The 17,191-nt window shown below is 35.0% G+C and overlaps 1 protein-coding gene across 5 annotated transcripts in view; it reads left to right on the top strand.

The window, feature by feature from the left end:
* The window catches only part of LOC111048190 (transcription factor collier-like), a 147,915-nt gene that overhangs the window by 43,392 nt on the left and 87,332 nt on the right, over window positions 1-17,191 (top strand). For all 5 annotated transcript variants that reach the window (XM_039426038.1, XM_039426037.1, XM_039426040.1 and 2 more), the window contains exon 6: window positions 995-1,063. In XM_039426038.1, coding sequence (XP_039281972.1) covers window positions 995-1,063 — 69 coding nt within the window. The remainder of the gene's footprint in view (window positions 1-994; window positions 1,064-17,191) is intronic.

The raw sequence follows: 17,191 nt of genomic DNA, 5'->3' as shown, positions 1-17,191 counted from the left end.
CCCTCTTGCTGAAGGGCGCTACGCGATCAGAGAGGCAGTGCTGCCTTCAATATTATTATCATGCACTTCCTGCCTTGTATTATACTCCGAGGACATATTGGAGCCAATAAAATATTCAACTGTATTGCAGCCGTTATAAACACATCAAATAATGCATCCTCACAATTCCGTACCCTCTGCACTGGGAAAGGAATATTCCGATATAATGCGTTGGAGAATATTCTAGAATCTAGATTAATCCGTTTTGTAACATTCATTCCCACAGTATTGTATAAATTATCAGTAGATAAGTATTAATAGTGGTCAAATATTTGATGCAAGAGTATATTATAATATCTTCTTTAGAATCTAGAAATAAACAAATGATTGAAATAACTTTTGGATTGGGTAATTGGGTAATTGAATAACTTTTGGATTATGAACACTTGAATTCATCAAACAAAGTAGCCTAAATAAAAAGTGAGACTAGTATTTTTTATCAGAGAGTACGAGAGATTTGAACATTGTTTTGAACAATTTTTATGGATGAATGTTTGTCATGGATTCCATGAGATTATTGTCCGATACATCATTCATTTCTTATTTCCAGTCTTGGAACAGTTTTTTGTAGAATTTCATTCAAATTCCTTCTTCAATTTAGTAATTCGATCAATATTCACAGTTCTAGGAGTCCTATTCTTGTACTATCTAATTCTTGTATATTCCAAGTTCTATTTAAAAGCTCTCATTGGTTATTTGATTTCAATATTATTATCACGAGCATTATTAAATTCCAGCAGTTGCTTGAGTGCAATAATTTTCTATATCCTTCATCTCATATGGAAAGGTTGAGGAGCAGAATTTCATGGAATTTCTATTTAATTAAACTTAGGGTCATAATCAAACCTGACGACATAATCAACCAAATACATTTTCCTTGCTGAATCCAATCTCCTGTGATTCATTTTCAAATGAGTATTATGTTCTTATCGAAGTATGATGTGTTCTTTTTCAGCCGGTGTTGTGATAAGAAGAGTTGTGGAAACCGGAATGAAACACCTTCAGATCCAGTCATCATTGACCGGTGAGTGATAGAAACATTTAAAATATCAATCAATCTCTAATGTATTACAATATTTCGTGGATGAAATTCTCATTTCAATTCCTCAGTTAACTAGCTCTCTTCATTTCTTGTAGTGAGTATTGATGCTGAGAAACTGTTCTTCTCATAACCTGCACAAAAAGTGCTTCAGGCATGTGGCTCTTAAGAGCAAGTGATTTTTAAAAGCATTGTTCAGATTTAATGAACGAAAACCCGAGAGAATCATCGCATTCCTATCAAAGCTAATAGAAAATACGATCACAGATTCGTCATTCACGTTTTTGGATTCCCTGTTCACAAATTCCTTTCACTCCTCATCCTCAGGGACAATCGTAGCCTAAACGTTTTATTTTTCCGTTGTTCGCGCTTAATTAGCAGTCGCAAACAATCAACTATTGTTCTATTCCAGCATTTTTCGAAGAGACCACAAAAATTTGAATGGGGCGGAGTTTTTAGATTGGTATCCCGGCGCGCGATTCAATCATCTTTCAATAGAGCTGTTTTTGAATTAGCCGTTGGGGGACAGTTTTTGAAAAAAGGTCCTATTGCTGTTTTGGTTCGCGGTTTGTGTGTGGATTTTTTGAAGGACAATTGGGATACTGCTCTTTTTGGTTTGATCTCGCTTTTTGATTTTCACTTGGCTTTCTGGTCGTTTTCGATAACGTGCTGATTACTTCGTACTCAAAGGCTTCGTTTTCTTGTGCATTTGTATTGAGCATCGGAAAACTACTGCGTTTTATTGCAGTCCTTTGGGAAGGCTCTTTCTGGGAATCATCAAAATTTTAATACCATTTGGACTAAGTTAGCTAATAAAATTAGTAGAAGTGATGGTGATGTTGTGAAATCTCTCCATAATAAGAAAACAAAGATATTGTCGAATTTTACTAGAAATTTATTAAAAACTTTAAAACAGAACCATGATTTCACGTAGTTAACCAACGCATCATGGGTGAAACCATGGTTCTGTTTTAAAGTTTTTAATAAATTTCTAGTGAAATTCGACAATATCTTTGTTTTCTTATTAAGTTAGCTAATATTGAGTCCAAACAGATGGCGTAATGCGTAATACATCAAGCAGGCATTCCAATTATAGTTTAGTATATAGTTCGTCACATGTCAAGATCGAAGAATCAGTTATTTCAGACAAATAGAGGCAAATGGACACGAAATCCAGCCACTTATTGAAATAACCGGACAAGACTAACTTTGAAAAATAACAACATTTAAATGTAAATATGAGGAAAGACCACAACTACCGGCTCGAAATTCTTACTACCCCTTTTCTGAACGTATCCAATAATTATTATTTATTGGCAGTGACTATTTGTAAAGTCGGCATCAGTGATACAACAGTCATTAGGAAACTTAGTATCTCACAAATTCAAAGCTTTAATCAATCATTCAATAATAAGAATTGTGCCTGACCTTTTTGAAGATGATAAAGAAGATAATTTTGAATAAAATTTAGAATTTAGAAATAGGCCGACACATCTAGAAAACACCAGAGTCTATACCTAATTCATGCAGGTGAACGGGCTAGAGTCAAGAAAACTTCAATTAATCTTGCCATGCCTGATTTAATAGGTTTCTACTATAGAATAGCACTACAATTTGAAATAATTGTAAAATACAAACAGCTTCAATAAACATTGGCAACTAAAATCCAACAACCGAAACAACAATTTCATGTTACTTTGTTGACATTCTTCATCTGATTTGGGGGCGCATTACTATCCCTTGTTTAGATAGCAATACGTCACAAAACCAAACAATATCAGTCATACAATAACAAATTAATTTCAACATGAAATTACTCAAGAAAGAAAAGCCCGTTGAACCCAAATTTCGTCGATAGTAACCCATATAACCCATTTCATAATAATTTTGAATCCCCACTTTTGATGGACATTCTCGAATGAACCTTTGTTTCACTACACTGCACTTTCGTTGGTCTGTACGTTGCTTTATCGTCGGGGTTACAGTACCTTGTTTTTGGCGGTGAACTTTTACCGGTTGAATTTGGCTTGACGGCGACGTCCTCTTACGTCCCTAGACCTGTCGTCTGAACGGGTGTCTTGAAGCGGTGTTACATAAAATTGCGGAACCAAAGTGGTGGTAGTACATGAAGTTGGTTTGGGGACACACATGAACCGCTATAAATAAATGAATTACAGCATTAATTTCTAACTCTTCCTACAATTCATCAAAAGCTAAAACAGGAGTTATCTATTGATTACAATTAATTAAATTCTCTCATTCTATTTGAATCCTCATTTTATATAGATTTTTATCTTTAAACTACTGATTCTTTGTATCAGAATTAATGGATCTTTCTTCACAAATGATTCAAAAGTTCTGTTATAATTTAATAAATTAGCGTTCAGTTAAAAGCCTTAACGCCATGAGAAAACACAGTCAGAAAAATATAAAATTGAGTCTTAAACTCAATATGAACATAATCTTAAAAATTTCATTCCAATTTGAAGGCTATCTTCCTGACTTTCAGCAATACTCTACGATAATATATCTCCAGAAACAATAACTCAAATGTAACGTAACTGAAAACTTTCTATACTTCTTTAGAAAAAAATTTATAATTATCTTCCATCACTAATAAAATCAAAAGGATTATTCTCAATCAATATATTAACTTGAAAAATAACAGGCTTTGTTAATACATCACTCTTATGGAAGTTTCAATCAATTAAATTCCCTAAATTATATTTCAACCTTATTTTACGTACCTTAGCGGTTATTTGAAGAAACAATTATTCGTACATGATGAAGAGACACAATTAAACTTTTCAGGACATGGCACTACTAGAAAATTTAAACTTTAATAAAAATAAAACTAGCTCCTACATTTACTAATGATATAAACTTATAAGCTTGCCCAAAAAGGGCGAAACATAATGACTACATCTTTACTCTCGTAGTGCTCCTAGCAAAGTGTCCTCCGAAACGTAATCTGGTCTCTCGGCTGGGGAATTGCCCCACTACTGTATTTAGAAACAGGTTTCCTATTGGGCGAAGGGAATCAATTTGACCAATCGCCGCGTGGCTTCTAGAGCCTTTGGCCCAAATAGTAACTGCAAAATCGGTAGTTTGTTATAATTTCAATGCTTGCTGTTTTCCAACTTATCGCACTCTATGTCGCGACAGGAAGGCTAAGTTTTAGAGATAATTCCATAATCTACATTCCTCGACGACTCGGAGCCACAATTTTTAAATATCTATCATGGGAAACTCGAAGTCATGGTCGTTCATAATAGAGAGAGAAAATAATTTATTTCGCTAACTCACTTACAATAATGGCTCTAGTCTATTGCGTATTAAATGTACTATTATAACTTGGGAAAAGGCCTGAATTAAAAATAGTGCTCGGCACAGAATCCTGATTATAAAGCTCATTTCAAACACCATTTTTGCAAATTTCTAAGCCAATGATACAGGAACGATCAATGAGTCCACTATTTATATTAGTTGATCGCAATTATTAATAAAATGGAAATTAACTAATGTTTCCATAGTTAGCGGTGACAACCTGACGGGGATAACCTGCTCATTAAGAAGATGTAAGGGAGATGGTGGGTGGAGGAGGAGGAGAACAATGAAATAAGGGTGGAGAAAGAGTGGGAGAAGACAAAGTTGAATAAGGAAAAGGATAAGATGAATAAGGAAAATAAGAAGAAGATAGATAAGATGAGGGAGAGTAAGGGAGAAGGGAAGAAGTAGTGGGAGAAGAAAAGAAGAAATAATTATTATTGAACGAAAATCCTAAATAAATGCTGCAAATCACCCCGAAGACCTCTGCTACTGCAGACATCAACAACAGGGCTAACAGCTAGATTAACAGCCAAATTTGTTGTGTATCGAGATAATAAAACAACGATTAGAATATAGATCTGGATTTATTGACTGACTTTCTTCTTGGTTACAGGACATAAAACGCTCTTGTGGCACGAGAGCCGTGCCACCTAGATTGAGAAACCTAATTATATGAATAAATGCATTCTCTATTTAATTCCATCTGTAAAAGAAGAAATGTTCGGGAACAGTTTTGCTATAATGCCTGTTGTTCCCATACCTGTATGTATTTTTTTTGTAAAGAAATCAAATCAAATTGATTTTTATTATCCATGACAACAGGGTACAAAAATTCAAATCATATGATAACGTTACATCTTCTGCAAACAAATAATCATAAATAAAACTAGCAGTTGAAATTAAATAATTAATTGTAATAACTAAATATAATTTAGTTAACAGCAATTAGTTAGTTAGTTATAATAACTGCAATATATTGTAGTACAGAAGAAAAAGGATAAGAAGGAGAAAGAAGAGGAGAAGAAGTTGATGAAAAATACAGGAATATGAAAAAGAAGTGGTATGTGAATAGGATCAAGAACAGATACTTGAAGACAATTAAGAGTATTAAGATACAGAGAAGGAGGCGGAATTTGAAGTAGAGTAGTGGGAGGGAGAAGATGAAGTTGAAAACGAGATGCTAGTAGAAATGGGTGAAGTGGTAGACATGCAATTGTGCGCTGTAGACATGCAATTCGATCGTTCAGTTCAGTTCAGTTCTCATCCCCTTAATGGATGACGATGGCTTCTACTTCTCCGGGCTCTACTTCTCTTCCACAAGAGGCGGCGGCGGTGGCGGCGGCACTCTACCCAAATGTATGCACCACTTTTCACAATTGAGGAGTCCAGACGGTCCTCCCCCCAACCGACCCCCGAATCACCCTGCTATGGTCATTCTTCGTGTTGGTGCTTTCTCAGTTTCCCCAACAAAAATATCTCTGTCTGTTTCTAATGCAATTGAAGGCGGTTGGTATTTTGTAGGCTGTATTTATACTGACCTTAGTAATACCTGTATACTGTTAATCGTTAATACTGTACGGTTAATCGTTGAATAACTCTGAGAAGAAAAATTTCTTTAAGTATATAATTAAATTATAACTACAAGAATTTATGATTTGTATTTCTTCATCTTTATTTCCAAACAATATTTTAAAATGTAAGTAAGAATGATAATAAGACAGAATTCTGCAGGATTTTTTTATTTCTCAGTTAAAATAATAGATAAGAATTCTTCCCCACGCACAGACCAATATTCTATGTGGGAAAATATTTATTTTCTGACAATATGCATTGAATTGTTATGTGATAATAAATATTGGACGCTATATGGCTGAATTGTTATATCACTTTATCTCTTTATATAATGATTTAGGTGAATGCTTATAGAGAATTAAGATGACTCATCCTGGATTTTGAAATTATTGTCAATTTATAACATAATGAAGCTCTTTCATTCATACTCTCAGCCTATACACGTACAAGATATGAAACTCACAAATGACCAATCATCACGTCTGAACTACTGAAGTGATTAACTTGGAATTTTGCATATAGGTCCTTAATTTTCCGAGGATGGTTATAGGCATATTTTGAATTTTTCAGGGGCAGGTAAAGTCTTCAGTTTGTCAAGTTTTACTACACCCTTGCGGAAACCACGGGGTTACCAGCTAGTACCTGATGAAAATAGAGAAGAATAAAAAAAACTGTGGTACAGTTCACTGTAAACAGTTTTCAAAATTCTGGTCTCTCATTCTCCAATAAATTCAAGACTTTCATGTTCCTTATTTGAAATATTAGGATCGTATTTCACGGTGTAACTCTACCGTACTTAGGACCTCAATACTTTTACTCTACACATATTTCAAATAACATATAATCTCATGAAATTTTCTCCTGTTTAAGTGTTCTGAACATCGTACTTTAATGTCACTCCTCAGTTATTCTGTGTTGGGAGAGGGCGTGTATTCCGGTACACAGTGATTTGGTCTCACGCACGCGCAATTTCTCGCGCGAGAAGGGATGTTTTGGTGATTGGAAGAGGGGTGGTTTGTCACGTGACACTAGGGGACATCCTCCTCCTCCTCCTCCTTCTACTCCTCGTCCTCCTCTTCATCCTCTCTTCCTATTGCTCTGCCCTCGCAACTCATCCTAATGTAAAGCAATTAACATGCATAATTAAATGGCATAGATATCAGACCGATAGCCAGATGTGTCCAACCAGACCTCTGACGTCACACCTGTTTCTCTCTCTTTTTTCGCTCTCTCTGACTGTACTGTCTCTTACTAATATCTCTCTTGCGCGCATCTCAATGCATTTTCTCGATCTATGAAACTTTGGAGATTCCTTAGATTCTGAGTTTCATGGAAGTTCCTTACAAATACATTTTAATTACTTTGGTAATTTTTGTTAATTCATTAATGTTTCATATATTCGCAACAAGATTCTTGTGTATCTAAATCACTCCGTGTGGGATGCGAGTTCAACAAATATTCAAAATTAAATTTATGAATACAGTGATTATCCATCATATCTAATAATTTTATGACAGTTGTGAAGAGTAAGCTTACATGGAATTTCCTCATTAAATGTTGAGAATGACAAGGACTCGAATTTTACTCGTATAATGGAGTAAATTTATTATAAAAAAACATACTTAACTCGTAGGGTATTCGATAAATTATTGGATAAAAACATTCAACAATTCCATGCTTCTTAGCCGTAATAATTAGTTTTACAAGCCCCTTCAACCCTAAGGTTAACGAGCAAAATACAAGTACCTATATTATTGTTATCTTACATTTTTCTATCATCAACTGGGAAATGGAATATTTTATTGTTGTTTTTCTAATGTTGATTCTCGATTTCAGACACAAACTCATCACTCTGCAATAAATAATAATTAATTTTGAAATTTTAAGTGGGTTTCAATTTTGTTTTTCGTAACTAACAATACTAATTTGAAATCACCGGTTGCTGTAGGCTTGTAACGTTTAACGCACTAGCATCGTCTGTATGTGAATAATGACCATTGACAGTAGCAAATTCACACCAATACCTGAATTATTAGGAGCAGCTTATGTAGATTATCAGGCACTGTCATATAACTTGAAGTTCTCAACTCTGTCATATATTACAGAACGTTCTTACCTCTTTGTCATCGGTTGGTTCCATTCGAAGTGTCAGCATAACTTGTGAATAAAATTGATACTTATTTATTTTCAATACAAATCACACTGATTCTATTAATAATTTCCCATTCAACAATGCCAACAGTTTAATTTCTATTGTGAGATTCACTTAAAACTGTCAACATTAGTTATACGTAGTTTCAATGCTTCCTATCCAATCAGAGCTGACATTTGAAATAATCCCACTTTATAACTCAATCTGGGTTAAGCCAGTCACTTCAGTGGTGACATCAATCAAACCATCATCAGAAGGCGTAATTCTGACGTCACTTGACGTACTGATCCACCGTCGTTAATATTTTGACGTCCGACGTTGCGACGCTTCGATAAACGTCGACGAAATTCAATTATCCGTCGAGTCGTCGGGTCCGTTGAGTCGTGAGGTTCGTTCAAACGGAGTGACCCCACGACTCGAAGAATTGCGGCTTTGATTGCGGACCATCTCACAAAAATATGAGCGACAATCGCTGCCTAACGAGTCACGCAATCTGATTATTTGTCTGGCTGGGCTCCTCACATCTGCTGCCTGAATATTGTGGATACTTGAATGTGAATGCTGTATAATATACTTATGATGTATATTATAACCATATTGAGTAAATCTACATACTGAAAATGCTATTAGTAATTATAAAGTGATTTCTAGAGAAATGAACGAGAGCAATGAAATAAATAGAGAATACTTGGGAAAATTATATTTCTTGAATTAACAATGAACATACCTAATGAATATGTATCTCTTTTCTGATAGGGCTACTTGTAATATGAATATAAAGAAAAATAAAAATCTCAGTACCCTTTTTGAAATATTTTTGATGTGATAAAATATTTCAAAAAGTGTACTGAGATTTTCATTTTCCTTTATATTTTCTAATAAGAATGAATCAAGTTCTGGAGTGTATTTGGGAGAATCACAAATTCTATTCACAATGTTCCTGTTGAAAAAATATAGATTTTCTTCCTTATCTCAATTTTAACGAATGAGTTCTGTTACAATTGAGTTTCTATTACTACTAGTAATAGGCTCACTATTATTATCACTATTCAGTACAATAGTATGTACTTCACTAATATTACTAGTTCCTATTACTATTGAGTCACTATTGAGGTCGAAAATGAAAAGTCACGGATGAAAGAAAGATGTGGATTGAAATGATGGACATAATGGAAGTATTATAAAGTGATAATAAAGTGTTAATTCAAGAATATAATTTTCCTAAGTATTCTCTATTTATTTCATCTCATTCATTCATCTCTTTAGCCAGGCCTAGAAATCACTCTATAATAATAATTACTAATAGCATTTTTAGTACGGTCTGTAGATTCACGCAACATGGTTCATTAAGAGAAAACATATCTCTATTAATAAGGGAAAGAAAGAATTCATGGGGAAAACGAGAAAGGAAGACTTAATTCGTAGAATAGGAATCGAAAATAGAAGTGGGAGAAGTCTTGAGGACTTAAATGTGTATAGGAAGGGGTGAACAGAAGGAAGTTTAAATGTAGTGAGAGTAGCAACAGAAAGAATTAAAAAATATAGAGTAGAGACAGGGAAAAGAGCAGAGGAGAGGGATGTGACTGGTGTAGAATAAAGAAGCGTTCGTACATCATGAATATTAATGTGAAATAGGGCATTCGGCTATCTGTAGTAATTGAATATGGAATCGTTGGAGCTTTGCATTGATGAGCTTGCTTCCCCAATTAGTCAAGGACATTACTGATTCGACTAATCTTAATATCCTATATGAAGAGATAATATCGAAATCTATATAATATAGAACAAATCAGAACAATCAAGGACAAACGGGATGATTGAGAAGGAGACAGAGAAAAAATTCAAGAAAATATACTGGGTTTGAAGTTTGAGATAGACAGTTATAGATTAAAACTAATCGGGGTATAATGGTATGAGATTTGAGAATACTCATTTTTCCTCTTCAGATTCTTTATCCATTACGAATGATGATAACATAAGATTTTTGCTTGTGCATCAAAGTTGGGTTTTGATGATTAGAAAGATTTGATGAGTTGATCAAACGTTCATGTTACCAGCGGGATTCGAACCCACGAACCAGGCAGACTGGAGTTTGCAACGCTCCTTCCCACTAGAACCACCCGATCGGCCGGTTGATTATTATGAAGTGAGAAACTCCAGTTTCATCTATGAGAGCAATAAACTTCTGGTTTGATTTATTCAATTTTTCATTGGGTTATTGGTTCTCTTCGAAATCTAAAACTAAAAAAAACGAATGTGCACTTTGGAATGCACAGCAGTGTTGAGTCAATAATGTTGTTGTCATTAGCTATTTTGATCGATTATATTATTTTCAGAATTGTTGAATCCATTGCAAGCTTCTCTTACTATACTTCAACTTAATTCAACTCTTTCTCAGTTCTCTCCAATTGGTAGAGTGTCTGAGAAATCAAATCGTGATATTTTATAGTCAAGATCACCAAGTCCAGACTCTTTTTAATTCTTCTCCATGTATAACATTTCGTCAATACTGCTCTATGTCACAGACTGGGGCAAAATAATAGTGTACATTGAAGATAAAAAAATTGCAAATATTTTAGCATGGAACCAATATTGTTATAAGACGGTCAGAAAATTGTAACAAAGCAAAAACTATTTGTAACAAAGCAAAAACTATTTGTAACAAAGCAGTAACTATATTGTTACAAAGCAGAAACTATATTGTAACAAAGAAGGAACTATATTGTAACAAAGCAGAAACTATATAGTAACAAAGCAGTAACTAAATTGTGTCGAAGCCACAGCGAAATCTTCATTGCGAGTAGGACGCGGAATCGGCTAAGATAAGTACAAGGAAGTGTAGGAGGGTTGTCTTGTGTTTATGGGTGGGGGATCCGAAGAGGAAGGAGATGTAAGATCATGAAAGCTATGGTAAATGGCTCCGAGGCTGTTGAGGGGAAGGGATATGCGAGGGTGGCCATGTTTGTAAGGCGCGTATGAGAGTGAGAGGGATAATAGATATAGGTGAGAGAGATTATGAGGAGGAAATAGTGGAGGATGAAGGAGATGTTACAGACAATGAAAATGTGTGAAGAGGAAGATGACATAAAGAACAAGTTGGTGAAAAAAGAGGAGGAGAAAAATCACAGAAACGACTAGAACAAATAAGAAGTAGAGAAAGATTTAGAAAAAAATGAAATGGACAGAGAGAATAATGTGAAAGGAGAATGTATCAGGAAGGAGATGAACCATATTATACAGAACTCAATAAGAAGACGTGAAGGATTGAAACGAAAAGAGTAGGTGTAGAGAAAACAAAAGAGAAAAGTGTGAAGAGAGGGGAAAGATCAAGGGAAAAGTGAATGTTGGAAGGAAAGAGGGAGAAGGAATGAGAGGGTATTATTCTATTATTGAGAAGCTAAGATTGACAAATTAAATTTATATTATAATGAAGGAGAAAATAATATGGTAGATGAAATAAGAGAATAGAACTGGGATTGAAGAATGAAGTAAAGTAAGATTAGGAAGAGGAATAATTCTTCTTCTTTTTCTAATACTACTACTACTTCTTTTCATCCTTATTCTTCTTGGAGGATGTAGGAGGAAAGAGCTGGAAATGAAACATAGTGAAAAAGATAATTCATAAAAATAAAAGTTTTACATAAATTTGAAGTGCGAATAGAGGAGAGGACATATGGGAATGAAGAAAGAATTATGAGAAGAAATATAAGAAAAGAAAGAGGAGGCAGAATAGCATGTGATGAAAGAGAATGACGATAAGAAGGAAGAGAAGGAGGAATGATGACTAAGAAGAGGCACACACAGAGGCTAGAGGAGAGGACAAACAATAGTCTTATCTGACCGCCTTTGTTCCATGCAACACATTCACTTTATCTTCATTCCTCCTCCTCCTCCTCTGCTTCACAGTGCAGTGCACTATCTTCACACTGACCCTGGCTTGCCCTATAAAATCTTACACTCTAAGACACCCCCTGACCCCCTTCACCCACCAACCAGCACCATATCACAGCACCAGCCAGCTTTCTTGATACATTTTTGCACTGAATATTTCCTGATAACGGAGTTAGAGCGCAGAAGGGGAGGTTCTAAGTAGAACACATGAGTCAGGCAACAAGGGAAGACAAAGGAGATTGATTTCGAGGGTGGGGATGTTTGGAATTATTTTGTACCATTTTTTCAGTACTGGATCTAAGTTGATTTGACATTTCAAAGATAGGATCCTATTAATATTGTTACTATTTTTGGATCGTGTTGAATAGAGATTGATTGATTTGTTACGTCAGGTTTTTCTTTCTTCAATAATCTATAAGCTTTAAAATTCCTTTATCTCACTGAGAGTTAGATTAGATTGGAGTTCTCTATTCATGTATGTTACAATATTTAAGTTAAATAGTTACAAGAGTTGGGAGAGGAATAGTCATTTATGAAATATGTATGAGTTCGAGAATGATGGAGTGATGTGGGGAAGAAATGTATGGAAAATAAGAAGCCCACTCGGAAAAATGATTATTATTAAAGTCTATCTTTTCTTGGTCACATTATAATTGTCGAAATAATCAATACCCAAGTAAAACATTGCGAAATTTTTTCAGAATCACAATAACAAATATCCGTTACTTTACTATAGTGAGGTCCACGTTATAATGACAGTGAATAAAGATAGAAAAATAGTGATGCCGATTCTCTGCATAATTTAATTATATTTCTACACTGACAAAAACATACTTGGCATCGTTGTGGACCTAGAAAAGGATGATACCACCGGCTTTGTCGAATGATAGACAAAGATAGCAAAACCAAAGTTGATCAAATACTGTCATTATATAGTGGACCTCCCTATAGGGACGTTGTAATGGTTTAGAAAGCCATGAACGAGTCTCGATTTTGAGTTTGCAATAATATGCTGGGAATTGATAGTGATTATATCTCATAATACCATAGTTCTTATAATAAAAAAGAATGGATAAGCTTCGAGTTTGGTCATTCCAAACTTCTGTTTCATAAACAGCTTCCCAAGTAGCAAAGCATTCTTCCAAAATCCATACTAAAATTATTTACAGAATTTAATTTTTTTTCCAAATTTATGGATGATATCTTTTCATAGCTCATTACTGTATTGTAGGAACAAATCGAACTAGACTAAATCATTCTCTATATCATCTCTGATGAACAACAGTATTTTAAAGTAGCAAAAAATCCGACCAACACACAACTGCACAAGTCTACCACAACAGACGCTCGCTCACATCGTTACGACGATAACTCGATACTTTTTTCCGGAATAATTTACCATAAAAAATGAGTTCAGCCTCTTTATCACCAGCCACATGGTTAAAAAGCTGTTCACCAACAAACACACTTGTGCGCTCTGAATCGGATCATTTACTGACGACCCCCCTCTCTCTCTCAATCACTCTCTTTCTCTTGCACACCTCTCACCTCTCTTCCACAATCACCCTCCCCTCTCCTAAATAATACAGATGGGCGCTCACCATCCGCCGCACAATAGGAGAAGACAGTTGTGCAAGGACCGCACAATCCATCGTTTAAGTTGAGCAGCACTTGTTTCTAGATTTCGGGCGTTCGGAGTCCCTCTACGAGGTGTATTGAACGGAAATTAGAGGGGTTTCAAACGTCACCCTTATTTTCTGGTGTCCTAGCTTGGATCGCGAGTCACCATATGGTGTGTAGTTTCTAGTAGTGTGACGAGGTAATTGAGGCATATTGCTATAGTGTGTGCTCTAGAAGACCATATGGAATACCTATATATATCTTCATAGAAGTCTATGGAATCTATATAGTGTGTGCAAGGACGCCAAGGACCCTATGTAAAGTTTAGTATATACAGTATAACTGCTGTCCCACTATATAGTTCAGAATGGACCTCCCATTCTCCTATTTACATCTCTATAATCCGATATATATTTCTATATACGTATCTGGGCTACTATTTGCAGATTGGGAAAGCAATGGTTGCATTCAGTATTGCCTGATTTCATTATCACTTGTACCACTTGCACACTGAATATATGGTAAACGAGCTACAAGAACTAGACAAAAATAAAATCAAGCGTGAAAACGACCCTTACTCTCTGTCACACCCATTTTTATTCGTATTCCCCCTCACTCTCTCTCCCAATCAGTATAATATCTTCTGTCTCTCTAAACCATTCATTACACTCTCTCTGTCTCCCGATGTAGTTTTCTTCTTCACACTTTCTCTCGTTTCCTCTAAAACATTCACTCTCTCCAACTAGGTTTCTATCTCTATCTCTCTTTTATAGGCCTACTAACTTGCCTTCTGTTCGGAAATACTCAATCGCGAATCGTGTCGTTTAATGATATTGTTTTGTGTTCTATTCTTCTTCATTCACCCTCTGCTTCACGAAAGTGGAGAAAGAATGGGGTGTGAGTAGTAAAACGCCCCGTTATCTAGAATTTGTAGTCGGTTGTTTATCATTGTGACACATTGTCGTTTTTGGGCATAATTGCTAATGATCTGTGACATTTGTATTACTTGATACACTACTTCCACATCACAATCATTATTTCCATTCTCCTAGGGTGCTTGTTTGATTTTTTCGAGAAAGAAAACAATGAGTATGATTTGATAGAATTATTGTTAACAGCATTATCCCAGATCTGTAAATTATTCATCTGTTGTCAGAGATGATGCCCCATCAGTGACTAATAATTATTCACATTACTAGAAGTGCATTCTTTTCTGAAGTACAGGTTATTACTACTACTACAGGAAGTTCATTTTTGTAACGTGGTTGGTATGGAAAACAGCATGTTCTTGGCCTTCGAAATTCACATCTTTAGTGATTATTGATTCATATTATCAATCTCTACGAGACTTCTGAAGAGTTGAAAAACCACACGCTAAATTTTTTGTAAAGAACGGTTTCCAACTCCGAGGGATTAGTTGTGAATGCATAATTTGGCACCATGACGCTCTTATTAATAGATTCTTATTCAAGATGTCCTAATGAGAATATTTATTTATCACTTCAATTTTCAAATGCATCATAAATAGTCATCTCTAATATCTATACACCTCAGATTATTCTTGTGAAAACCATCATTGTGAAAATCATTTCAAATGCATCATAAATAGTCATCTCTAATATCTATACACCTCAGATTATTCTTGTGAAAACCATCATTGTGAAAATCATTTCAAATGCATCATAAATAGTCATCTCTAATATCTATACACCTCAGATTATTCTTGTGAAAACCATGGGTAGTGTCAATTTGGTTGTATTGGTGAGATGTTCCAACATTCACAGTGCATTTCAACACATTGACACAAACTTGACAACACACCGTTGCATCCAAGTAAGTTTCAATTGAACACCCACCAATGTGCTAACCTCGTTTACACTGTTCACCAACTGGTGATAACCAGCTTACTGCTCTCATGGCTGGATCATGAACCTCCAAATCATAATCACAATACTTGTGTTATCGAGTTGCCAAGAATTTAACTTGCCGCACAAACTCAGTTGAAGTTGAAGACAAAGTAAAGATGAAACAGGAGCAGGTGGAGAGGGGAGATGAGAGAGAGAGAAAAAGAGTGGTTGAGAGTGAGAGAGGAGTGGTAGACACCTCTGAGTTGTAGAGCGGAGAAGCACTGTTGTCAAAACTTTACAAAAGAAGTTCTCTTTACCGCAACTTTAAAAGGGAGAGGGGCTGAGTTGAGAACATCCTTGTTTTACTTTTCAACACCTCCGCGTCAGAGATTCTCGCAGCTTTGTGCGGGTTGGCTTTCACTACATTTACAAGATCTATTACTCTTCTCAACTCTTCATTCGATAACACTTTTCAATTGAATTTGAGGCTGCCTTGTTAAAGAGTGTCTCACAAAGAAGAACGGCTGGATTGATTTATCCGATTATCTTGTCACTTATTTTCGGTCAAATAGTGAGGGATTCATATTATTCTGAACAACTTATCTGAACATTGGCAAACTTCTGTGATTGTCATTGACAAAAAGTAGGTATTATTGAACTGTAGATAAGAATTGTAATATCACTATGAGTTTCATTAGGATTTTCTTTTGACGATACAAATGACACTGATTTGATAAAAAAATAAGGTAACCCTTGTGCTATTTTAGCACAACGTGATAACACACCTACAATGAATATAATAAGAAACAATCAAATTTATTTTAGATCTTTCAGATTTATACTATCAACTTCGAGTGAGAATATTTCATGAACTTCGCATCCAGAACACAGACCAGCTCTCTCCCTTGACCTCTCTCGAAATAGCTTAAGCATAATATTATTAAAAACCACCTCTGAATATTGGATATTTGTTATTTTAACCACCTCTGGATATTTGGGTATTTTTTTTGTATTTATTGAATATTTGTTATAATATTGAATATTATAATATTGAATATTATAACAGTTTCGAGTCACATATTGGGTCGATTGAACGAAAACTAGAATCTATAGTGAGGTCCACGTTATAATGGCAGTGTTGAATTAGTAATGGAATTGCTATCGTCTATTATTCAACAAAGCGGATAACGCTATATCTTTCTCGCTTTGCTATGTTGCCAGATTGTCTTTTACCAATTGTAACATATTTAAATCTGGGTAGATGAAAAGCCCTAACAGAAATAGTAATAGGTCTAAAAATAAAGTAATTGGCTAATATCGCCAAGCAGATAATAATCAAGATAAGATAGCATCAGCTTGTTCTGGCTAAATGGTACAAGAACTTAAAAAGGATTTGAAGGAAGTTTATTACTCATAAATAGATTATTTATAAAATATTTGAAGATTGAGGTTAGGTAGATGTATTCACAGATCGGTGACCTAGAGATCGATCAAACCGAAGAACGTAGAATCTGACCAAAACCCCTTGGCAGAGCTTTATTGCATTCGGATGGTGTGCAATGTGAAAAAACACCCGTCCACGTGGCTAATTATTAAGTAGCATGGAATTAATATTAATATATAAAATATTCACTAGCATGCAAAGAGCATAAATAAAAAACCAAATAAAAATAATTTAATGTATTCAGGAAATAAGAGTTA

The sequence above is a fragment of the Nilaparvata lugens genome, chromosome 4 (genome assembly GCF_014356525.2).
Source record: "Nilaparvata lugens isolate BPH chromosome 4, ASM1435652v1, whole genome shotgun sequence".
Lineage (NCBI taxonomy): Eukaryota > Metazoa > Arthropoda > Insecta > Hemiptera > Delphacidae > Nilaparvata > Nilaparvata lugens.
Note: the sequence above shows the minus strand (reverse complement) of the source record. Positions and strands in the feature narration are given on the sequence as shown.